General features: G+C 39.2%; 1 protein-coding gene and 1 long non-coding RNA gene across 14 annotated transcripts; both read right to left on the bottom strand.

Moving 5' to 3' along the window:
• Position 1: 1 nt before the first annotated feature.
• Positions 2-24790, bottom strand: agfg1a (ArfGAP with FG repeats 1a). 11 transcript variants are annotated; one of them, XM_044203387.1, is made up of 14 exons: positions 24146-24790; positions 14288-14381; positions 11932-12047; positions 10754-10919; positions 10173-10335; positions 8690-8806; positions 6990-7061; positions 5268-5483; positions 4422-4599; positions 4113-4192; positions 3519-3641; positions 1550-1702; positions 1172-1266; positions 2-836 (listed from the first exon to the last, which is right to left on the bottom strand). In XM_044203387.1, the coding sequence occupies exons 1-14, from the start codon at positions 24310-24312 to the stop codon at positions 777-779; spliced, it is 1800 nt and encodes a 599-aa protein (XP_044059322.1). In that variant the 5' UTR covers positions 24313-24790; the 3' UTR covers positions 2-776. The 11 variants fall into 11 exon arrangements, with proteins under 11 accessions (XP_044059322.1, XP_044059321.1, XP_044059323.1 ...); XM_044203386.1 differs by having other exon boundaries at positions 8690-8809; positions 24146-24786; XM_044203388.1 differs by having other exon boundaries at positions 7029-7061; positions 8690-8809; positions 24146-24733.
• Positions 18576-24139, bottom strand: LOC122879380. 3 transcript variants are annotated; one of them, XR_006378696.1, is made up of 3 exons: positions 20248-24139; positions 19741-19783; positions 18576-19286 (listed from the first exon to the last, which is right to left on the bottom strand). It is a non-coding gene; the product is annotated as an uncharacterized LOC122879380 (long non-coding RNA). The 3 variants fall into 3 exon arrangements; XR_006378694.1 differs by having other exon boundaries at positions 19741-24139; XR_006378695.1 differs by lacking the exon at positions 19741-19783.
• Positions 24791-25270: the final 480 nt, after the last annotated feature.

The following is a 25270-nucleotide window of genomic DNA, read 5'->3' as shown; positions in this document are numbered from 1 at the left end:
CTTCTTACTTAAAATTCATTTTAATATATATACTGTATATATTTACATATTAACTTAAAATTCTCTGATACCCAATGTAAGTGGTTTTCAGCTCATCAGCCACTCCTGTTACCCACTTATGGATGTGGCTGACTGTAGTTCAGACGTTTTGTGACCTAGGGCTCTGTCAGCAGGGCAGGGGATGGCAGAGAAACAAGTCCCCTGCCCGTCCCTGATGCAGCAGTCGCTCCTTCTTTCATCTCTCGCCAACAGAATAGGCTTTTTTTTTTTTTTAGTGAGAACAGTTTACCTAAAATGATCCTGCACAAATAAACAGTTTGGTTCTTCACAAATACAGTAAGTGGCAGTACCCATTAGCTTTTCCAAGCAACAGTTCTGTCTTAACAAATCTTGTGTGTTAGATACAAATACTGATATGCACAGAGCTAATTTCCTAAAAGAAAATAATATGTACAGAATTGCAGCATAATGAATGGGATATACTGTATGCAATAACTTAGTTTTCAGCCAGTATGATTATACATTGTGGTTCAGTAGAGGCCAGTTCACAGGTTAAATAGAGAAGAGGGGATCAACCTCTCCCTCTGCACACACTATCACTTTGTTTTGTAGCCATATACAGTGTCTGTCATATTGTTCCATCTGTGACAAACTGCGATAGAAAATACAAATTCTTACAAACATTGTGTTTTTAAAGCTACTTGTGAAACAAAACAGTGCAATAGGTGCAAGCGCGCCAGTTGTTGACCCTGTAGTGGAGCTGATTGGATGGATCGCTATAAGAAGGGATTTGTTGAGGAGCCTCCTGTTGGATATTGTGCAGATGGACCCGCACCCTGGAAGGAAAAAGGGATATACACAAACACGCAATCAGACAAAGTACTAATTACTACTTAACATTGAAAAGGGGGTCAAAATAAATCCAATATCAATTAATATAAAATTATCATGTCTAGCTTTAATCCAACCACCAATGTTTGTTTTTTATTAGTACTAACACAATAGTGCCAATGTAATCAGGTCTATTCAGCGGAACTAAGAGGAGGAATAAGGTGACTGCCTAACCCTCATCTACAATAATCTTGGCTCATAAGACCGATTTCCCCTTCATTTCTCCCTGTAAAACTAATTTCTTCTACAGGAAATCATGCCATGTAACCCTCTTACTAACCAGGAAAGGGTTGCTAGAGATCACAGGTCCAGCCATCGCCTGCCCGAAAGGAGTCACAACAGGCTTGGCCTGGCCAAAGGCTGGAAATCCTCCACCTGAAAGACATGTACATTATCTTTTAGGAGATGTGATGGAATACCCACCCGAAAAATTATTTATAGCAACAACAAACCAAAAGGACTTCTTCACTTACGTTCAAGTGAGCAAACCTAATCACGCACCAGAATAGAATTAGCATGACTTCAAACTGACATTTAAAGGGATGTAAGTGCAACAATGTGACAACTACTCAGTAAGATGCACACGCCAGCTTGAATTTCAGCATAGTTATTAATGCAAATATGTCTACATCTACATGATCTTCACACAGACACACACCATTGGGTTGCTGGGGATACGCAGGAGGCTGAGGAAAGGGAGCCTGGCCAGGAAAGGGTTGCTGGAAGGTTCCACTAAAGCTGGTGGGGAGGTTGTAGGCTGCAGCATTCCCAAATCCAGATGGCATACTCATGGAGCCTGTGCCAAATGATGCTGCAACACAGCAGGACAGCAACTGGTTAAAGAAGGCTATACAAGACATCTACATGCATACGACAAAATAATTGCTTAATTTTATTATATATAAGAATTTTACAGCACACACACACACACACACACACACACACACACACACACAAGCCTATAAAATGTTACATTACACAGGAGGTGGCACATATCAGAAAAACAAATGCAAACACTAACATGTTATTAATATCAGCAGTTTGTTAGAAAGCAATATACTAAAAGTAAACTTAAATAAGTGAGAGGATGAATAGAGAGGATTACAGAACAGTCAACAACAAAACAGAAAAGAAAAGAAATATTGCTACAATGAATTAGGAAATAGAAATATATCATTTACACTATGCAGCAGGTTTGGTCACCGTCCTTTTAGCAGGTGAATAACTGCACAAGTGATTCTATAAAACATAGTGTGGCCCCCCAATGCCAAAGCTGTCCATTTAACCTTTTCCCTCTGAGATCTACAGAATCTCACAGTGTATGTATTTGTACAGTTTAAACACATGCACACATTAAGGTTGTCTCCCGACAAGCCTTAGAAAAAGGGAGATACTGTCTAAACAAGAGTCACACACAAGGCTTCAACACTTGCAGTAAGTGTAGCACCAGTGTCTGACCTCTGGTGATCACACAGGAGCAAAACATTCCCACAGTGCAACAGGTGGAATTGAACTGTGCTAAATAAGACATACGATATCTGGTAGAAATGCTACATCCAATGCCCACTAATGAAAAAAAAGTCAACGACTGGAGTTACAATTAATTGAATATGTAAGCAAATACAACAAGGTTAAGGCTCAAGTCTTAAAGACTCAACAGTTTTTAAACTTCTTACTGGGTTTATTCATTGAATGAAGCATTTTATGACACTACCAAGCTAATAAATTAATAGATGATTCTTACTGTACATTACAGTGCATAAATAGTTTTAGTAATTTAATGTCTTCAAAAAGGCAGAAGAGAGTTTATGCTTCTTGCCAACTGAGAAAAGGAAAATGTTGAGGAAGCTATTATCAGTGAATTCACCCATAGAGGACGCTAAGGCTCTTCATAAGAAAAAGGATACCTATTATCTAGATACAACAATCATGACTTTTTAATAATGAAATTACATGACTCAAATCACTCTCTCCATATGAACGTGGAAATTAGTGTTGCTTAATCCATGATTACCAAGATTTTTCCAAGGAGCTGCATTAATTTTACACTCAGGCTCAACTTATCCCATTCTTTCCTAGTTACTGTATATTTTGTCAAACTCCTATTTCTGAATGTTGTGATTATTTTTACCTCTACAACATTTTCCTGATATATTTGCTAAAGGAACAAGAAGGCACTGCCAGAGCAAGGCACAGGAGAGCAAAAGGTAAGTAGAGAGCACAAGAGAACCTACCAAAGGCAGGAGGATAACCCTGCCCATGCAGAACCCTCATCAAGCCTGTCCAGCATGGCAAGAGCAATCAGACAGACAACTGAATCTCAATTTCTGCACATTACTAGATCTTTCATCTCTTTTGCGCACACCAGCAAATGGTAATGCTAGTCCTGCTATTCATTTCCACATGAGGCATATTCATTGCTTCCTGGGCAAAGGTTGCCACTTTGGGTGTGCAAAGAAATCTAACAATTAATATTCACTTACTATATGATAATGTAATACACTTTTTCCCCCACATAAAAAGGATTTTAATCTGCACGATTGCACTAACCGAGTAAGATAATTGGGTGGTGTACTATTTGTGGTACACATTCACAGAGACACACACAAACATACACATAAACACACCTGCTGCTGCTGCCGCCGCCGCCGCCGCCGCCATGTTTGCTGTTCTGCCGTTGCTCTGGAATGGGTTGGTGGGAGCTGCTGCTGGGGCAACTCCAGCAGCTACAAACGGATTAGTTGACTGAGCTGTTAGAGAGAGTTATCAAGTCACCAAGCATGAGTACAGAGTGTGAAACTGAACAATAAAGTGCATGACTTGAACATGTTAAAAACAAAAGCATTCACTGTCAGTCCCCCCCCCTTCAAATCACAAACCCCTGAGAGAGTAAAGCTTATCCATGTCTGACATAACATGATGATTTTTTCACAGAATGGTACTTGCTACAGATTGATGATCCACCCTACTTCTCTGATCACATCTGGAACCTACTCTTGACATCTCAACCAGGACAGTCCTCAAGATCGCACAAGGGTACAAAAGTCGTCAGCTGCAAAATCCAAACTGCCGGATCTAGCTATAATTAACTATAGTACATTGTAACTATCCCTGGGGTTGTCCCTTGTTTCCAACATTACTTTAGAGTTTCTAAATTATTACTGATTTCAATTTGGAAGCACAATTAGCACAAACCATCAGTAGCCTGTAGGTTCACTCACCTCCAAAACCTTGAGCCATGCCAGGCAGAGCCTGCTGTGCTTGTGCTGTTGACACCCCAGTCTCTGGGCCAAACATGCCCCTGCAGTGAAACAAAGTCAACTCATAAGCTTATCAGGAAAGCTGGTAAAAAAGAAGACTAGAGATGACTGAACAATCCTGTGTGATGGGAGTGCAGTCACTGCATGTTTGTAGGTCAAGTTGCTTTGGATAATAAACTATATTTAGTTGTAGATTAGGACTACAACTAGAACCCACTATAGGAGGGGGCTTACTGTGATGTGTGTGTGTGTGTGTGTTTTGTGTCTCACCCTTGTGAGGTGCTGGTGGTGTTGTAAACACTGGTCGCAGGGGCTGGGGAGCTGAAGACAGTATCAAGCTCAGCTAGAGCAGCATAGCGGTCCCCCCCTGCTGGCTGCTTCTGAGGCAAACCACCCACTCCTGCTGCTGCCGCTGCAGCTGAGCTCACCCCGCCAGGAATACCACCTCCTGGAATAGAAGCACATAACAGCAGAGCCGGGTTCAATCCACCTCAACTAATCCAGGAGGAAAATTCAAATATGAAACACACAAACAAAAGGTCCGGAGATAGCTGCCATATTCAACCTATTACAAATGATGGGGAATAAATGTTCAATCATTAGGAAATTTGCATTCTCTAGTACAGAAATACAGTTTGTAATAGGAACAAAATAAACTAGTACCAACCCAGTACAATTCACAGATACTTGTGCCAGAATTCTGACCATGTGACATTAAAACTCTGCAATGAAACCAATACATAGAGCATTCTTTAAAGCAAGGAGGAATTGTGCAGTGGCCTGTCGTCTTTATACAGGCTGGTTCACTAGCACTGAGGCCAGGAGGCCGATTTTGAAAAAATAAATAAATGGTAAGAACATTTCAAAATACATCCAAGCCTCGGCAAAGCCAAAAATCAAGTGATACAGAATTAGACGTTTGCTAGAAAATGTGAATCAGCTCTGTTTTGAGAGACTATGCCTGTCCCTGCACTGAACAAGAAGACTCATAGGGACTTAAATCTATGCGCCTGATTACATAATGTTTTTAGTTGTGTCAACTTCTTCTTTTTTTTTTGAACAAACTCTATCCCTACAATTGAAATCTATGAAACAGGCTAGGCAGGAGAAGTTTACCTTGCTCTGTTTTGGCAGAGCTTAACACGTTATCCAGGTCAGCCAGGGCTGCGTATTTATCGGCAGGGAGGCTAGTACTCTGTACAGCATCTCTGCCAGCTCCTGTGGTGTTACTCTGGGAGGAGGAACTGAAGGATCCAAAGTCAGCACTACACGATTTGGGGAAGCTGTCAAAATTTGCAAAATTTGCATTTGCTAGTCCCCCTGAGGCGCTACCTGCATGAAAGAGAGAGATTAAAAGTCATAAGGGGGACCTCGATTGTTGCTTTTGAGTAACAGCATTAACAGGGTGGAGAGTGAGATAAGTAGCTGCATGGAAGGTAAAGTTGGGGTTGAGTCAGGCTGGGGCTGGGATACCTTCATTATCTATGGGATAAATAGCAACACTTCTAAAACATGTCCTCTGCAACACTGCACTGTGCTGTGCTGGCTCTCCGTTAGCCTATAAACCTAAGGAACTCATAAAATGAGCATTTATTTGTGTTAAAGGCACATGATGTGCAGAACAGCATCTTGAGTGCCTTGTTTACATTTGAGTTAAGCACCATACTGTGGATCAAGGGAGTTAGACAAAACCAACCAAAATGTATTAATAGTGACATGGAAAACAACTTGATAGTTCAATGGAAAAGATCTTTAGTCTGCCATCCACAAAGTATGCATTACTGTGCTCTGTAATGACTAGACCGTCACTTTCAACCAGATCTAAGACTGTTACTAGGGAAATAAACCAATATTACACAACAACAAAGAAAACAGGTGTTGTGTACATCTTTATTTCCCCTGCAAGAAACAAAGCCTATTCAAGAACTGCTTAGAATTTTACCACTGTAAATACCTGGTTCATTTGTTTCACACTACTATGTTAATGTTTGACAACAACGCTAATTCAGGCACTTACCCCGTTTAATGTCTCTAAGAAGGCTAGCAGGTGAAAATTCAACTTTTGTCTCAGAGCATATTATTGTGATTCATTTCAAGCCAGACTCCATGAGTTTCTCTAGCATACTAAGAACTCAGAGAGAACTGATTTGTTTAGAATGCAATAAAAAAAAAAGTGTGATGCGTCACAATATTTAATGTTTAACACAGCACAACAAAATATTTTGGATACTGAGGTAAAACAGAGCTAACTTATTAATTAAAATAATTCTGAGAATAATTTATTAGCTGTTGTTTCCTAACACCTAAACCTGCTCCTGATGATGGTTTTAAACTCCTTTGTGTGCCCTTTTCTGGAGTAACTCTCATAAGAATCATTGGGTGTCATTTTTCTTTTATTATTTCTTACATAAGATACTCAATTAAAGTTACTTATTATAAATAACTTATGGAATAGACCTTAAAGGCAGTGTTCTTGTGTTTCCTAATTATTGCTTTAAAAGGAAAGGGAAGGGATATGTTAAAAAACAGTCAATGTTTTTTTCTAAATCAAATTATGTTCTCTTTGATTCTCTTTCTCCTGCTTTTTTATTTTGCATTGCTACGTTCTCATGTCCTTCCATTTCGTCTATTCACCATAGTGGTTCTCAATAATGACATCAACAATTAAAGCTTATTATCCCAGTTTTCAACCCGTGAGATGTCAACAGTGGTTCAGAGTTACAGACACAAAAAGAGGCACACATTACATCCAGAGAGAGGAGGATCAGAGTGACTACACATTAGAGACGGTGGAATGGGTGAAAGCTGTTAAGAGGGAAAGCCCAGAGAGAAACTTACTGTGTGCACTCTGGAGAGGCAGAGCAGTGGCAAACTCACCCATACTGCGGCTGGATGAGAGCACAGTGAACGCTGGCAGCCAAAAATCAAAGAGGGAGGGAGAAATGGGGCAATGAGCAATGTAAGACAGGGCGGAGATACAAAAGAAAAGACGTCAACTAAACCAGAGGTAAAAATTAAAAAAGCTTGAAGTCAAAGCAAATCAGCTGCTGCTGAAGCAAATGATGAAAAACACATGAGACAGAGTGGACAGCTTGGGACAGATAGCACAGTCAGTCAGTGTCTGTGAGAAAGAGATTATCTTACAAAGCCACGAGAGAGAGGGGAGCTTTATCCATCAAGCAATAGGCATACTAAAGAGATCACAGTGCAGCTCCACACGAAGATAGTTATCAGTGTACAAGTGGAGGACACAATAGTACACAACATTTTCTTGAGACTACAGGGTGGAGGCTTAATTGTGTGTTTTGGTATGAGAGTCACTGTTTTTGTATGAGTATGTGAGATAGAAGGCAAAGTGCTCAGGTAAAAAGCCAGACAGCCAGTTACTGCTGAGCAAATACTCTTGGAAGTTTTACATGACACGTATGCTGCACATGTTATGTAAAACTGCATGAAGGGCTTGGAGAGAAATATGGACCAGAATGACAAAAAGAGGTAAGATGAGGAGAACAGTGTGCCCTTTATTGCATATTTTAAGACCACAATACACCAAATTAAAATGTCAGCTTTAAGAGCCAAACATAGCCTAAATCACACTGTGCAAATTCCACAGCATGCATATATTTACACTAAAATATTCTTTAAAAAAAATCCTATAATGTTCCTATAGGGAGACACAAAGTATGGTTACAGTACTACAGCAGTAATAAACCTGGTGTTTTGCAGGTCCAATATCGCTATAACTGTCTGACTAATGAATGCACAGTGATCTTTACCTATTTTATGGTGTTTTTATTTTGTAAAAAAGATTCAAGAATTATTAGTCGACCAACACTCAATTTTAACCTAAAGTGTAGTAAGTGTACACTACTCTGATGTACAACCATCACTTGCTTTTTAAAAATGGGTTTGTTGTTGATTTTTCACACAAGTGAGTAACCTGTATGGACCCAGCAGTTTTCATTGTAAAATGAAGCTTTCAAAGTAGGTCAAAATAGAGATACGCTACAAGTGGCACTTAGAGTCAATGCTTCTAGTGTGTCTCCTCTGCCGTGCACAGTACTTCATGCTCCGTGTCCTCTGAGTTTTTGGCCTAAGGCACGTACCATGTTAGCATAACGTCATTAGTATTCAACTGCAGCAAAGGACAGTTGTTTTAGAAAACAAAAATATTTATTATTTTTTATTTGCCTTGAAGAAATGTATAAACCAAACTTTCAGATTTTGTTTAATTTTTTGGTTATAAAACCTATATTTGGACTACAGGAAAGAAATGTAATCTCAGAGAGGTCTTTCAAATTTGACATCAGATGAATAGACACTGCACATATGGAAAAGCATTACAACAGTTAAAATACAAATAGCAAAAAAACTTGTCAGTTGACAGAAAACAATCTGATGCATGTGAATAGGTTGTTTGTGTTTAGCCTATATGTACACTCTTAATATGTGTGTGTACTTAATTATACAAGCTAATGTCTTTATGTGAGAGTGATTTGGATGTGTGCCATTTGTCCAGTGAAGGGAACTTGCTCTACCTGTATTTGAGAGATGGAATGGGGCTTGGGGTGCAGAGGGGAAACCAACTGTCGACCCAGAAGTGCTCCCGAATGCATCAAAATTAGCAAAGTCTGCATTTGCATTGGCATTCTGTGCTGCTGGAGGTGGTGTCAGGATGAGGTTCAGACAGACAGATGAACAAAAAAAATACAATGAGAGGAAAACAATGATGAGATAAAAATAGAATGGATTTATACATATAACGACAAAAGACATGGATGACAGACTGCAAAACAAATACAGTGGATTATGTGCTAAATATGAGAGATAATCATAACAATAAAATGCATAGCAGCTTAAAAGGTGGGCAAGATAGTCTAATGTTCACCCTCTCCCATAAGATACTGTCTGGACTCCTTGCTGAGCACACAGCAAGTGTTTTAATCATTAATCTCAGCAAACATGAGGACAGATGTACATTTATGTGGAGATGTGTGGATGCCAGTTTAATTATTCACTGCATTAAGGGTGAGTCTTGATGGTTTTTTGAGGGGGAAATGAAAGGACATTATCCTCCACGGCAGGCAAACACTAATAGCCCTATGTTAAATGCATTAGTAACCATGGAGATGTGTCTGTCCATAGCACCTCCAGTACTATTCCGTAATGTATGGCCATGTTTTGCAATCATGGTAGCATGTGGCTACTGACATTTGACAGATTCTGCACGATCCTGAACTTCTGACCACAGTCTATATGAGATGTTAATTAGAATGCAACATCAATCAGCATACAGTGGCCTCTTTAAACACCTTAAGGGACAGTTCACCTCAAAATCAAAATTCCGTATTTTCCCTCTTACCTGTAGTGCTATTTATCCATCTAGATTGTTTTGATGTGAGTTGCCAAGTTTTGGAGATATTGGCTGTAGAGATGTCTGCATTTTTATTTATTTATTTTTTATATATATAATGGGACTTTATCGAACTCTGCTTGTGGTGCTCAAAGCGCCAAAAAAAAAAAAAAAAAAAAAAAAAAAAAAAGACATTTGAAAAACTCAACAGCAATGCCTCTTTCCAGAAATCATGACCTGGTTACTCAAGATAATCCACAGATTTGTTGTGAGCAGTTTCATGTAGGAACGTTTTTCTTTGTACTGATAGTTCCTACATGAAACTGCTCACAACAAATCTTTATTATACATTTTTATTTTTATTATAAATTTTTTTGTCATCCTCTTCTCCACAAAAACATGTACACATGCCTACATGCACATAATACATGAATATAATGAAATATATCACATTTGTCCTCAAAATAATTGAGGTGATTTCACCAATAAACAACTTTAACTAGTGACGAGCCCTTTATGGCATATGATTTGATGCTCCTGGTGCAACTGGTTAAATTCCCTGCACAGTGTTAAAACTCAAAACACAAAAACACAAAAGATCACACTGATGATTCAGTGTGTCTTTGCCTTGGATATATTGCTCAATCGTTTATTTGTCTGTTCCTTACTTGTGTGGCTGTTGAAATGTGCAAAGTTAGCAAAACTGGAGCTGGCGCCTGCATTCATGTTGGGCGGGGCAGCAAAGATGTCTCCACCCAAGTCACTGAGGAGGTCAAACCTCTTGTCATGGAACTGCTGCTGATGGGTTTGTCCACGGCTCACCACGGGCGACTGGTGGAGACAAGAGATGGATTTGAAAATAACTGCAGGTATGTGTTGGTCAGCATAGATAAATGTGTGTGTATGTCTATGAGTCCTTGAACAACCGTCACACAAAGACTAAGGAAGACCAGAAATAGACAATGTGTCTTCATTCATATACTGTAAAAGCATTAGTAAAGATGAAATCTATCCCAATGGGTATATTTGGTCATTGATAACAAAACACCTGATTAAAAATTGTATAGTTTTCTTCTATGGCTAGTACAAGATGATGTCCAAAGACATACTTTGACCATTCAAAATAATTTAATGTAGAGTAAAATCATCAAAGTTATTTTTAGCAAGTCATTTGTTAAACCTCACCAGGCCTTGATGGGTGAGCCAAAATTCTGGCAATAATTACAAATATGCACTACATAACTCTCACCTGATTAGGTGGGGTGTTCTTGTTGAGGTGTAGGGAGGGGGCCGACTCTCCCAGCAGGGATTTCAGTGGTCTAACCTCCGGGGTGCTGCTGGTGCTGCTGTTTGAGGAGCCAGAGATGGAAGCATGGACGGATGCCACTACCTTGGCCTGCTCAGGAGGTACGTACCTAGGAAAGAGTTCACATTACATGCATTACATTACACTACATGCCAAGCATCTGTCAAAAATACATCACCGAAAGCCTACCAGATGATACTGGCTAATTGCGTAATGAAATAATATTTAAGAAAAAAATGACATAATCTAGGGATTTCAAAATAATGGTATTACAGCCTTTTGGCAAAACAAATATTATGCAAATCCAAATGTGATAACAGGGAATGTTTATTTGGGTACAAATGTGATTCACAGGTAGCAGACAGACAGACATGATTCTTTGAAACTATAATCAGTGGTACCATTACTGGTGTGTGTATTTGTATTACAGGAGAGGCCCATGTGAGTGAGAATACCTGTCTGCAACAAATGGTGGCATGTTGAGACATGCACCGCTCATCGCTGTGATTTTGGTCAGATTTCAGAGACTAAACCCTAAGAGATGACAGAAGCACTACTACCTAAACTAATAGGTGTAATAATCTAATGCTCGACTATTAGGTGCATAGTCTAAATGAATATCTGAAAAGCCAGAAAAAGAACTACATTTGTGTTAATGATGCATCTCGTTTTTTTATGGAAACAGTCTAACTGCATAAACCGTCTCACTAGATCAATATTTACTTTTGATGACCAGTCCCTAATTTGCAACTACCAATATGACAGGAACTTATTTGGCTAGGTGTGCCATTAGTTTTATTTGTCTGAAATAATTGCTCTCAGTCATCACACTCAGTCACAATGCACCAGTACCAACTATGCTAAACCTCATACGTACAACCTGTAACTTCATGGCACAACTAGATCTTGCAAATAAAGCAGCTTGACTGTAATGACCAATATTCTGTGCATTTAAAGAAAGCTATCTAGTAGCTTGCTCGAGGCTAACTGCTGTGAGCTGCCCGTGGGACATTCCAAGCCAGAGAGAAGAAAAACACAAAGAGAGGCTGCATGTCTGTGCAGTGCACATTGCCAGAGGATTGTTCATATCTTTGCACTGCCAGCTTGTAAAAATGACTTACCATCTCTTCTTCTCATATTTCTCTTGAAGGAACTCCTTGACTTTCTGTGGTTCTCTGAAGTCTGGTATTGAGGAGGTTCTGTCATCATAAAGGCCAAGCCAGATCCGTTTACATACCTGGAACACAGAGTAACAGAACGAGTGATTTTTGGTAGAACATTTCTATAGCACACACAGCTACAAATGAGTGCAGGGCTTTGTCAACCTTCATAATTAGATATTAAATTGTTAGGTCAATGTGAAATAGTGGCACAAAGAAATGAAAAGATAAGCCACAGGTAAACATAGCGATGCTATGGTTAATCACCTTAAAGCTGTTAAGTGCAGGTTAAGTTCAAAAGAGTTTACTAATGTTTTGAAAATGTAACCATGTGCAAATTAGACCAGGACCATAAAAATTAAAACAACAGGGCAAGTCTATAGCAGGTGACTGTCCATTTAGGCGGTGCGCTGCACAGGCGTAACATCTTGTGTAAATGGTTTACCACAACAATAGAGTGGTTTGCCATGTTTGGTGTAGAGAAGTCAAACCTGAGTTGGCCCCATGTTTGGAAACACAGGTTTAACATAGTGGCTTGGTGAAAAATTAGTCTCACCTTTCTCTGGCCGTGGGTTTTGGATAGCATTCCTAAAGTATTTGCCTAATCCTGTAAAGAGAGATTTATAGGCTTCATGCGTGTGTGTGCACTCAGTATAGGGCGCTGCTGTGCAATGGTGCTGCAAGAGGTAGCATGGCTCTTATGTTGTACATACCCTTCTGCTGCTGTTATTTCTTTAGCTAGTTTTGATTCACATGCACACACATTCACAGCACCTGCAAGCTCACTTTTTTTAGAGTGTACCCTGTTTTATTTTTTTCCCTGTGACAAGTGTTCTCTGTGGAAAGATAAAAAGCAACTTGGGCAGTAGTATTTATATAGCAGCCTTGAAGAATATATGCATCAGTTCCAACCTTGAGTCTCCTGCATGTCAACCTGCACTGCTACTTTGCTGCAGCTTTTAATTAATAGGCCGTGCTTCCCAGGTAGCATTGCTCTATTTCATACTCTGTTTACCAGAAATGAATGATGATGCACTTTGGTTCCTCTGTGCAGTACAAATATGCGGATATATGATGGATAGCTGAGAGCTGCAGAATTTGAATGACAAACAGACATTTCATAGAGACTCTCACCTCTATTTATATAATTTGACATTTTATTTATCTATTATTCTATTAGTACTTTGCAATATAGTTGAAAATGTTATCACAAAATCACAATTTCTGTTAAATGTTTATTATTTCAATTACAGAAAGAGGCCAGTCATACTGCATTTGCCCGACAAATTTTAAAGATTTCTGTCTTCGACCTGAAAATGTTAGGGCCCACTGATACCCAGTTTGAAACAAATTCATGGTAAATCTGCCATTTATTTTTTATTGTTTGCACTGTTCAAAACTAAGTATGTATCAATATAATGCATTAACTGTTTGTGTAAAAGAGTAACTAGGTCAGTCAAATTTACTGCACCTTTTAATGACAAAGCTCAATTCTGACAGACTCACAGCCCTGACATCTCATTGTCTCATTAACTTGTTATGGCATTAACATGTTAGCAAACAATTGCGAACTTCCACATCCAACAGACACAGAACAACATAATGATCCCAGTGAAGTCCTCTGTCTGGCCACCGGATGAAAGTATGTCACAAAATTCACTGGCCTTCCAGTGCTGGTTTGGTCTCCACCAACTCCTGAGAAAATATCTGGGTCTTGTTCGGCTTTCTTCACTTGTTATCAACTGTGTTTGTCTGCCGGTTTGTGCTGGGCAGGTAGTGTACAAAATAGATTTTCATGCACAGTTTTGTTGCATTAGTGCAGTTATCACTTTCTACTGTAATAGGATAGGCTATTGAGCGTAAAAATATATTCATAATATTGTGAAAAAATGCTAAATGTGCCCAAATGGAACTAAAATTTTGCTATAATAATAATGCTCTGTGTTTTTTAAATTTTCAAACAACTTAAAAATTTTTAAATATTTAGTCTATTTTTTCTGGTCCAGGTTGTTGTCAAACAAACACTCTTGCTTGTGAAGAGCCAACATAGAAGCATGATGAATAACAATGATGTGCAGTCTCTCACAAAATTATCTATGTCCACATTTCTGAGAAGTGACATCCCATCACCCTTCAATACGATTCTCATATTGTCTAACAACATATAATAGACGGACAGCCAATATAGGATAAAACAGTGACGGCATAACGACAAGCTAAGCTACGCGGACAGTCTGTAAAGCAAACCTGCCAAAGCAGTGGGAAAGTTGACCTCAACCTTAACAACTGTGACAGGGCAGACTGTCGCCATGCCTACCTCATTTCCATGTTTCTGTAGGAACTCAATTTCCTGTTGCGTGAAGGTTGTCATGGAGATGGACTTGACTCTATGGGGTGGGTTCAGTCCTCGTCTGTGGGTGGAGAAATGGAAACAGGGGTCAATTTAATTTGAAAACACTGTATGACAACCTCATCTGGACATACTCCACATCCCACGGGGCCATTTAATTAGCATCAAGCGGACTGGCTGGTGCGTGTAACTGGGATGAGGAAGAAGGCATTACGGAAAGAAATGACAAATACTGACTGAAAGAGAAAGGGTGTACAACAGAATAAAGGAAGTGTGTGAAACTCTCTCCTAAGTGCCACTGAACTGAGGTTGTCAGTGCAGTAAACAAACGAGTGATCTCTCTTAATATAGAAACTTCCATTATGGAGTAACACCCATTAGCCCACACAGACCTTGCTCATTTTCCTGAGAAGGTCACAGCTCATGCCACAACAGCCCACATTAAAAATGCCTGGTAACTGTAATAGTTGAAAAGAGCCATCATTAGGCTTTTATATTAAGCTCCAGGCCTGCTTGCCTGAGAAGTGAAAACTAATGTAGTGTTGGCTTCAAGGTCGCCACCTGTTTTGTCTGTGAAGGTGACCAATCAGCATTTAGCATGTGAGCAGAATGGCTTAACTGTGACCAGAGTGTAATTGCTGAGCACCACAATCATCAGAACAAGGACAAGACAACGTATTGCTGTACAATCTAATGTAGAATTGTATCTGAGAGCTTCCCATTTTAACATTTTGTTGCTAAACGGTGTTAGTCTGTCTTAAAAAGTGGTTAAGTGACCATTAACCAACCAAAGCTATAAATGTATCTATCGGACTGTGAAAAAACACAGCAAGTTTAAATACTTTTTTTTTTTTTACAGCAGTTTAAGTGCTGACAGGTCAATAGAATCAAATAGGACTCATCAGTCAGATATCATTAAGATAACTTTTACATCGTCCTTTTTACTCCACACCGGCTGGGTAGCAAAAGCAGGTCAGCAGCAGCTGCATTCCTCCATTTGTCTGCAGTGGATTCATTCATCCAGTACTGAAGTGTACCCAAAAGCATTCTGACAGCACTCATAGCCCAATAAACAATCTATGTTTTGACATGTGTAAAGTCCAAAGTACACTATACACAACCAAACTTAACCCACCTCAACTTAAAATTTAAACTCAAACACACAAACCAGCTTTAATGACACAGAGACATGATGACATGGCAACCCATTTTAACACACAGAATTAAACAAGGTCTTATATATTTTATTTAATTTCATTGAATGTTTATTTGATAGGGGCAGATACAGTATACATAGAGAATTGAATAACAATTATCCAATGCAATGTATTACAGCATTTATAGCTACTGCTAATTTCCAATGTCCGTGCCTAGATGGGCCTTTAAAATAACCAGACCGATACAGGATTTTTGAGGCCGATACCGAAACATGGGAAAATCCAATGACGATAAATTAGCAGATAGAACTTTTTAAACACATAACATACACAAACATTCTTGATACAGATCCCTGGGATTTGCTTTATTTTTAAATTGTGACCAAAATCAAGTATTCTACCGATTATTCAATCGATTAATTGGATAAGAAATACTTTTGCTTTATTAAAGAGCAATAGTAAATGTGCAAAAGAGAAAATGAGACAGGTCTCTTAAAATGAACAACTAATTGGTTTTGTTTTTAGAAAAAAAAAAAGACATTTTTATTGCTTAAAATTGCATGTAATAACATCTGTCAAAACTAAATCCATTTAGTGCATATAAGAGCCAAATCACATTATGGGTTTTAAATTTTTTTTTTCTGAAATGCAAAAACAAACACTTTTTGCTTTAAAAAAGGTATATATACTTAAGTTTCAGAACTACAAGTTTCAATCAAACTACAGCTCAGGCATAACGTAAGCATATACTGTTTTCTTTGTGGCATTTGTAGGAGGCAAAAACGAGTGGAACTGTGACTATCATAATAACATGAATGAAGCTCAGGTTTTCACAAATTGGCCGCAGCATTTTGTTTTCTGTGGTTATTTTCTTGAGCTAAACCTAGCAAACTTAGGGACATCATAACTGGCCACCACATTTGATTTACGTAATGTAGCCATTACACATAGCCATAATTAACGTAGCCTACATTCTTTACTAGCCTTCATATACCTTGTGTTGACTGTGATGTTTCTGCTGAGATGCTGAAGCATAGACATTGTGGTAGGCTAGTTCAGTTTTACCATAGGCACACTGTACATAGTTTTAGTGGACACTTTCTGGCCTGTCTCTTCTCTGCACCCATCGCTATTTTCGCTCACTGCCTCCTTTTTGTAATTCGCACTGTCAAATTACACCAAAGACGCTCTGAACCGTCTCTGATCACAGACAGCATAAGCGCGTTGTGCGAAAGTAATAATCATCGTGCGAAAGACAGTGTGGTGTATATAGTTATACCGATTAAAAGAAGCTTTGATGCAGAGAATTTGAATTAATGATTTTTAGTAATCGAGTTACTAGTTTTAAATTACCTCAGACCTAGTTTGGCATTTCTGTACTGCAATTTCATGTTACCTTTCGGCAGACATATACCGATATATTGGCCTCACCGATTTATCGGTCTGGCTCTATAATTCTAAGATTGAGCAGTAGAAAACTACAGATTTGGACTCACGTCTTAGGCTATATGATAGCAATCACCCCAGTATTTACCCCTGCCTAATAATCGACAAGGGTTTAACTGGTGTTCATTGTTTCCTGTCATACATGAAGTTAGTGTTTGAAGAGGACTTAAAAAAATTAGCAGGGCTTTGAATGTTATGAGTTTTAGAGTAGTGTAGAATGAGGTGTTGTTAGGGCCTTTTCCTTCCTTTAATTCTCTTTTTCTGTGCTGGCCTGGCTTGAACTCTAACAATGTGTGGTAGGGGAGTAGGTCAAAGTCAAAAACATGTTTAAGTAGGGCATAAAATATTATATCCATCCTCCATGAAGGGTTCTCATCAAGGTGGCATTTTTGGAATGTCTTGAACGAGGACATACTGCTGGCACAGTTTCTCCAAACTTTTCTCTCAGAGATTTTCTAAACTATTTTACTTTTTTTGCCAAGAGGTTTGAAAAGGCAGCTGTTCCTTTCCTTAGATACCCTTTTGCTCACACCACCTGTTAAGCCTCACTTGCATTTTCCTGATTTAACTCTTTAGGCAACCCTTGAAAGGAAATATTTTGTCGTGGCACCCCTAGCCACCCAACCACCAAATATAAAACATGCATATAGCCTATGTACAGATCAGAATCAGAAATACTTTATTGATCCCCGAGGGAAAACGCTTTTGTTACAGTTGCTCACTATCACGTCAATGCAAGTAAGACGACAAGACGGAGATACGGCAACAGGCAGCATGCACGTTTGCACATGCGCACTATGAATACAGTGCACACTACACAGATGCTTGTCGGTTTTGACAATTTTAGATTTAATACTATATTAAAATCAGTATTTAGTTCAATAATATAGGCCCATTCTCAATCACTCAGAGTAAAAGCAGGTACTCTGCAGATTTACAGATTAATATTTAGCTTAAAATAAACAATGAATACCATCAAATATGCTAATATGTTAAATGTATTTGTTTTTCCATTAGCTTCACAAGGACAAACAAACTAAACACAAAAAGGTTGCAGGCATTTTAATGGGACATGTGAGTCTACTGTTGACGTGGGGAGAGAGAGGACAACCTGCAAGTCTGACTCCACTGACAGGCAGTTTCTTGTCTTGTTTTCATGTACACCAGGTATGACAGAGCCTGATCACATATATATGATGTTGGGAACGTGCAATACAACAGTGAATGGATATTAGCCAAGTCTGATTTTAGTGTTGTTGGTGGGCTCTGATTCAGTCCTGTCAGACTGTGCTGTATCAACGTTTCTTTGAGCTCTGTATTCAAATCTTTACATTGCTTGCTCTGATGGTTTCTAATGTAGCGAAACGTTATTAAAAACACACAATAAATGAACAATGATGTGATAAGTCTTGCGGCACCCTTGCCCATCCTCAAGACACCCCAGGGTGCACCCACTTTGGGAACCACTGCTCTAGGAAATGAGATCCACAGTGTCACTATTACAAACACAATGTTATACACATAAAGGAGTCAGATCCTAAAGGCAGTGAAATACTAGACACGACTACTAAATTATTCACTGCTGTACTGTTACCCCTTACAGAAATGGTTCTCATCTCCATCCATTCTTTACACATAGAGACAGAGTGCAATTAAGTCACACCAGAGGGAAAAACAATTTATTACTCTCCATTGACTTTGTATTGCGTGAAGGTGACTCCTTGTCACTTTGGTCCGCTTGCAAACAACAGAAAAATGCCTAAAAGCTGCCGTGTGGTGGGATGCACTACCAACAGGGTAAAGAAACCAGAACTAAGTTTTTATAAGTTGCCGAACCGAAAAACTGAGCCTTTAAGAAGACAAAAGTGGCAGTAAGACTTGAGGCATCAGCGGTGGGATCCTGACATTCGTTACATGCGCAGGAAGCATTTGTCACTGGTCAAATATCCAAATGTCAGTTTTAGGCTAACTATATTTCTATAAGTTAAGCTAAAGTGTTTTGACAGTATGCAACTTGTGTTATAGTGAAATGTGGATAAATCAGAAAGCTATGCAGTATTATGTTTGCAAGTGCCTCAGCTAACTACAGTAGCATTTCTCCAAGAGAAGTAAGGTAAGGAGAAGGGACACTGAGATAGACCGACAATATTGAGTTTGTCAATATACTCTTTCCTCTCTGGTAGACATATGGTGCTAAAACAATCCTTTGACATGCTGAAATCTGATGTTTTTAGCTAGCTACAGGCATTTTGTTAGCGTTTCAGCCCTTGGTTGCATATTGTGGCGCCGATTGTTTTTCCCTCCGGCGGGTGTGGAGTATGACGCGTTGTGCTCTGTGTCTATCCACCAATCAGCTGACTGTCCTGCAAAGTGTTACAAACATAAAGATATATTTATAAGAGTCTGACGTGGAATAAAGTAGCCACAAATGAGTCCACACAGTCTGTGTTTGAACATCCAAGTAGCTTCTACACATTCAAGAACACAAAATGGGAAACAGACGTATACAATGACATGAGCCACCATGCATCTATTAGAAAGCTGTCCATATGTCCTTACTCAAACATAGACTAAGACTTTGACAACTTGTGCCCAGTTATGTCATGCTAGTTACACTTTCTAAGAAGACAGTTAAGGCCGAAAGAATGCCACAAACCTAAGAGAAAACACCTTAATACAACTGCTTTATTTCAACCGTTACAGGATCTACCATGGAAATGAAAACCTGCTTAATCACCATATCAATTGAAAGACAAAAAAATATATATAATGAATCAATTCATTCTTTCAATTACTTGTCAAATAAAAAAAACATACATTGGTTGCACCTTCCCAAATGTGGGCCTTTGGGGTTTTGAGGCTGTTGAACAGACAAAATAAGCAAGACATCCCTTAGGGTTGTTAAGATTAATAGGTTAGTATTTAAAAATATATTAGTTACAGTTCTATTTGGATTATTGCAAAGTTCGGACAAAACAGTCAGAAGCAAATTTATCAAAAGCAAGAATCAATAAACTCGGGTCAGAAGCAAATGTGTCTGTAGTGAAACAGAAGATTGAATGTGTGAGTGTATTTGAGCTTTAATGTGTTTTTAGCGCCCTGAGGTAGGTGAGTGAACAGATCCTAGTCTCATGAAGATGAAACTAGGTCAGATACAGGGAGAAAGCTCCATAGCCATTAAGGTCCAAACAGGATGTCAGCATCTCATCTACCCAGTTGTCCAATTAAGGAATTCTGATACTGGCTATTTTGTTTTTGTTAGTTTACTGTATTTTATGTGTGACAATACATTTCGAATGCTTCAAATATATCATATCTGCCTACCTTGTTTTATTCAAAGTCTTTTTCAACTTTGAAAAGTCTTATCCACAAACAGGTGTTGCAAAAGGGGGAATCATCTTATAATCAGGGTCATCTTACATCCATCGACTGTGGTGTACAATATAACTGTCAGGTGATTCCAGTCTGGTACTGAGCCCAGCGACACAATGTGATGGTCCTACAGTCCCACACACCCCCTATTTCTGCTGGACAAAGTTGCCATAAAAATGTGACAATGTTCAGTGACAGTAGGATTATACTTGTAGGGAGAATTAAATGACAGCAGTACAATAAGTAATCGGGTAAAATAAAGAGAACTAATAAAACTGCTTCTTACATCACGATATTATACACATCAACAGTGTCTGTAACACAAAGATTAATGATTTAATCAAACCATCGCTCAACACTAGTTGTTCACCTATTTTCACATCATGTCTACTGGGTAGCATAGTATCACATATTGCACAGTAAAATAATTATGACCTAGTTGCTACTGTACATCAGACCAGCTCAGCCAGGAAAACTCAGCTCATTTGCATACTGTAACAGCTTCAGGGGAGAGAAACTGGCAATGTTAAGTCTCAAATGAGAGAAGAGGCTACGCACCATCTTTCACTTTGCTGCTTTAAGTCCCTACAAAAAGGATGTCTTTTACACCTTTTTCAACAGTTTTGTTTTGTACCTTTTAGCACAGAAAATGCCCAGTCTTAATTTTCATGGCTCACTATCTTATCAGCATTTATGCAAAGTTACACCATCATCAATTTGTCATCCTAACAGTGCGTCCCGGACACCGCACCTTCTTAAGACATCAAATGTCAAGGGCAAGGGAAAAACAAACATGCTCAGTCGTAGAATTCAAGTCATATCTGTTAACTTCCCATTACTTAATATCATCAAGGACATTTGGTGTCAGTGACACCTGCCCACCTCTGTCATGCTCTAGTCACTGTTGGAGCCCTGCTTACTCAGAAACACATAGGTCAAGTGGGATTACTTCCTTCCGTGAGCAATTCTGCAGAAAGAGCCATTGTGAGTGGTGTTCCTCCAGGGAGCGCCTCCAAGTTCATAAGGAATGTGTTTACATAGCAGATTCCAACTCCACCCATCAAACAATCACAACTATGGGGGGAAAAGTTGTTATGTGGTAGGTAGTTGTGCCCATGCTATCACCCCTAAAGAACACTGTTACTGCCAAAACTACAAATGAAAGATGGAAAGGGCAAAAAACTTCCATAAATTATGAAATCCTTATGATTGTCTCAGCAATGTCTCTATTTGTCAAATATACTGATACTTAAGAAAACAGCAACATAATCTGATGAGTATCTCTGTTGACAGCTTTTGCTCTGCATTCCTTGTAGAAGACAAAATAAAGCAAGCACTACTTTATTTATAAAACAGTCATAGTGGATAATCAAGAAAGTAACCAAAACAATATATCAAGTATGAATCTTCAGGCGCTCTCTCACAATGCCAATGCCTCTCTAGATTAAAAATGAAAGACAGACAGACAATGACCTCCCTGCAACTTCCTGTGGCATAAATAACAGCACATGCTGCTGACGTAGCAGCACGGTGGGGCCACACCACTTCCTGAGACTACAATCACAGAAGGCTTCCTGCAGACATCAGACAGATCTCAATCCTTTCAAACCCACACTCTTCTGCTGGTAAGATTTTTGCCACTGAAATTGTTTTGCCTTAATAAAAAGTGAGTGAGAAAGACAGCAGAATAGAAAGAGGAGGAACTGTGAACTGTGGAATAGTGATCCCAAGCTATAAAAGAACTCAATTAACTCACTTTACAGACTTTAATACCACAAGGGTGAGCAGATGGGAAATTCACAGTGGAGTCCCTGCAGGCCCACTAGTGAAGTGAAATAGAGGGCAAACTCTGCCCATCAGCAAACACACCATTAATCTCATTCTTTTCGATGCTATAGTAAATAAACTCCACTTTCAAAGTGGAGACAGCTAGAACAGTTTCCACAGATTAAGGTCACAAACAAGGGCTGTATCTTGAAGGAACAAACTGAAAGAACAAACAGTATAAAATTGTGTCAAAGAGGTCATCTGTTCCACTGTTGACAAATAAAATTAAAAAGGTCATCAGTGGGGAATTACTGAGCAACAAATACTTTCCCTTTACACTGCAACATTATTAGAATAATCATTATTCACAAATGGAAAATGGAAGGGTGATTTCCATAAAGCATTAAGAAGGACCAGTGCAGGCTGCTGGCTGTGAATAAGCAGAACAGGATGGACGGATGAACTGCTTATTGAGTTACCTGCTAATAGCCCACTGCCAATTTACTCTTCTCAAATGTGTTCACTTACAAAGGCTTGTGATAAGTAAACATAATACATTTACAAAAACCAAAGTAAACTATTTGTGAGCAAAGATGGGACTTGGTGGGAAAGAGAGGACCAGGACTCTCAATTTTAACAATTTGAAGACAACACTATACCTATGATGCTGTGATTGTAAACCAGATCTGGGTTTTGAAAAAAGCACATGCATCAATTGTCCTTCTTGCAAGACTGCTATACAGCTGGAAAACTGAGTTGTATGGTTTTTAGCACTTGATTTATGAGGGCATAATTTGGTTTCCAGTAAACCAAATGCTGGTACACTTTTAAGAGAAAGCAGAGTAATCCTCAAAAGTCTTCAGAGGAGAGTGATTATGTGCAGATTAGCACAAGGTCATGCAATATAGCCTAGATAATATACGGCAAACAATTCCACCATGTTGTATGTCTATGCGTCATTTATTGTGCAATAAATTAAAAACCTTTACAGAATCATGCAATAAATTGTCATTACTATAATCACACCACTTTGGATTTATTTCTAAATTTGGCCAGCACCATATATACCCTCAAAACCTTTCCAACATGCCACATTTGACAGGTGAAACGATGTGGGATATCTCTAGCTGAATAAGAAGAAATGGAATGCTTCACTAATCCTAAATCACAAGCTACAGATGCTTACACAACTGCACACCAAAGCTTTATGTTAGGCAAACGCTATCTACAGTCACAACACCCAGCTACACTGAAGCTATCAATGCGGTGGATAGGTATTTTAACTAGGAGGTGAACTGCTATCTGAATTAGCAAAGAAGGTTTCAGTCAGCCGCTTGTCTAAAGAGTTAAAGTCTTGCTGGTATTTTTATCAGTGTACATCTGTTATAAACTGACTAGTGTAATGCTTCTAAATCGGATACAAAAATAGATGACTGGACTGCATTAGCAGTCGCATCTCAAAAGTATGTCGCTTTCCCACGCCCAAGTGTCTACCATCATTTAACATTTAGCAACGAAAAGACTTTGTTGTTGAAATCAAATTGATAAGTCTCGGCATGGTTCTACGGAGTATATTAACAAAAAGCTACAGAATACAAATTCGTGGATATAACATGAAACCTCGACCAACAGATAATTCCAATTTGTATTCATGTGTCAATGTGTCTTTGTGTGTGTGTTGAAGGGGGGTACAAGCTCAGTTACAAGGTGGTTCTCCCAGACGTTGCCAGCAACTGGTAGTAGCAGCTGGCTACTGGCTTATCTGTAGACCTAGCTTGCAAGTGTCAGATAATTTCACTGGCTAGCATTAGAAGCTAAAGTTAGCTAGCATCTGTGGTGGTTGCTACGTTAGCTTGCTGTGCGGAACACTGACACCTCTATGTACCCCGCCCAACACAGCACAGAAAGACAATGTCAAAACAGCTATACTCACACTGGCACAACCTACCTAACGTTAGCTAACGGTAGCGCTAGTTGGCTAATTGGCTTCGGTTGCCGTATGTAATGTTAGCGTACCAAAACGTTATATCGTGTGCGCCATGTCTAAGCTAAGGTCACTCAGACTCAGCAACTTAAAACTTACAGGATGCCAGAGCAGGAGGTACATACGAAGGAGCCCACAGTCATATTGGCATAGGTTGGGCCGCGCTGGTCGCAGTCAAAGCACTTTCTGTTGGGAGGCAAACTCGTCATTTCTCTCAGCATCTTCAGGTGTTTCTCCTCTTGTTTTCGTTTCGCACTCGCTGCCATGGTGACGTTAAGGGATATACAGCAGGATTAAATAAAACCGGGGAAAACTGGAGGGTGAGCTACAACTAAAACAAAGGGCTGTGCTTTTTAACGGTTGCCCGGCCCGTGCTAAAGACAGAGAGGGAATGGGTAGGTGGCTCTATCAGGGGGGCCTCGCGTCTCCTCGAACAAGGAGTTTGAGGCGTTGGATCAGGTTTTCTAACGAACAAGAGGTTTCCTGCCCTCTACTTCCGCCTTCGTTTAAATCCGTTATGCAGACTACACCGCCTCTTTTGGGATCAGGCCCAAATATGAGTGTCTTATATTCGTTACGTTCAAAGATGATTTTTCTTAGAGTCTGGTTTGTTAAGTCAATTATTTCTAAAGCACCGGTATTACCACGCAGTGGTCTACAACAGCAATGTCTATCCGATGTCGTGTATGTATACGTAGTACGCAGTTATGACCGGCGTCGATGACGAAATTTCAGTGATATTCTTGCGGTTACCAGTTATTGCATGTTAGTTTATCTATAGTTATCAGATCATGGAGATAAATGAAAACATTACTGTAAATAGAGAGCTCACGCGGTGACTTGTGCGAGGAATTTCCCGTGTAAGACAGCGGATTCCGAAGGTTAGAAAAGGACATGAACTATCTTGTCTCTTAAATTAGATATCTTTCATGACAGTACAGACCGCTACTAGTCTTTTTTAACACGTCAGCGCCATCATGCGGATTAGCATTGTCACTGCAACAGCAGTCAAAAGGCTATGTGGCGTTGTTTGTTTTTAATGAAATGCGGCATTTAAATTTCAGAATAGCACAAAATAAAATATGTAATGAGTAATGTAGATGAAGCCATGCATGTAAAATGCAATAGGATGTGTTAATAAAGATCACTATGACATAGTACAAAACTTCTCTCTTGCCTAAAAGAATGATGGCTCTTCAGAAGAGTCCTCTGCAGAGTTCCAGT

The sequence above is a fragment of the Siniperca chuatsi genome, linkage group LG7 (assembly GCF_020085105.1).
Source record: "Siniperca chuatsi isolate FFG_IHB_CAS linkage group LG7, ASM2008510v1, whole genome shotgun sequence".
Taxonomy (NCBI): Eukaryota; Metazoa; Chordata; class Actinopteri; order Centrarchiformes; family Sinipercidae; genus Siniperca; species Siniperca chuatsi.
The sequence above is the reverse complement of the archived record's forward strand: the minus strand, read 5'-3'. Positions and strand labels throughout refer to the sequence as shown.

Excerpts from the sequence above, each read along its gene's own strand:
- agfg1a (XM_044203386.1), bottom strand. The coding sequence starts at position 24,312 with ATGGCAGCGAGTGCGAAACGAAAACAAGAGGAGAAACACCTGAAGATG. Across the intron at positions 5,484-6,989 it reads GCCTCTCCAGAGTGCACACA|GTAGCGCCTCAGGGGGACTA; the intron begins GTAAGTTTCTCT and ends TCTTTCATGCAG. Across the intron at positions 3,642-4,112 it reads CATGGCTCAAGGTTTTGGAG|CTCAGTCAACTAATCCGTTT; the intron begins GTGAGTGAACCT and ends TCTCTCTAACAG.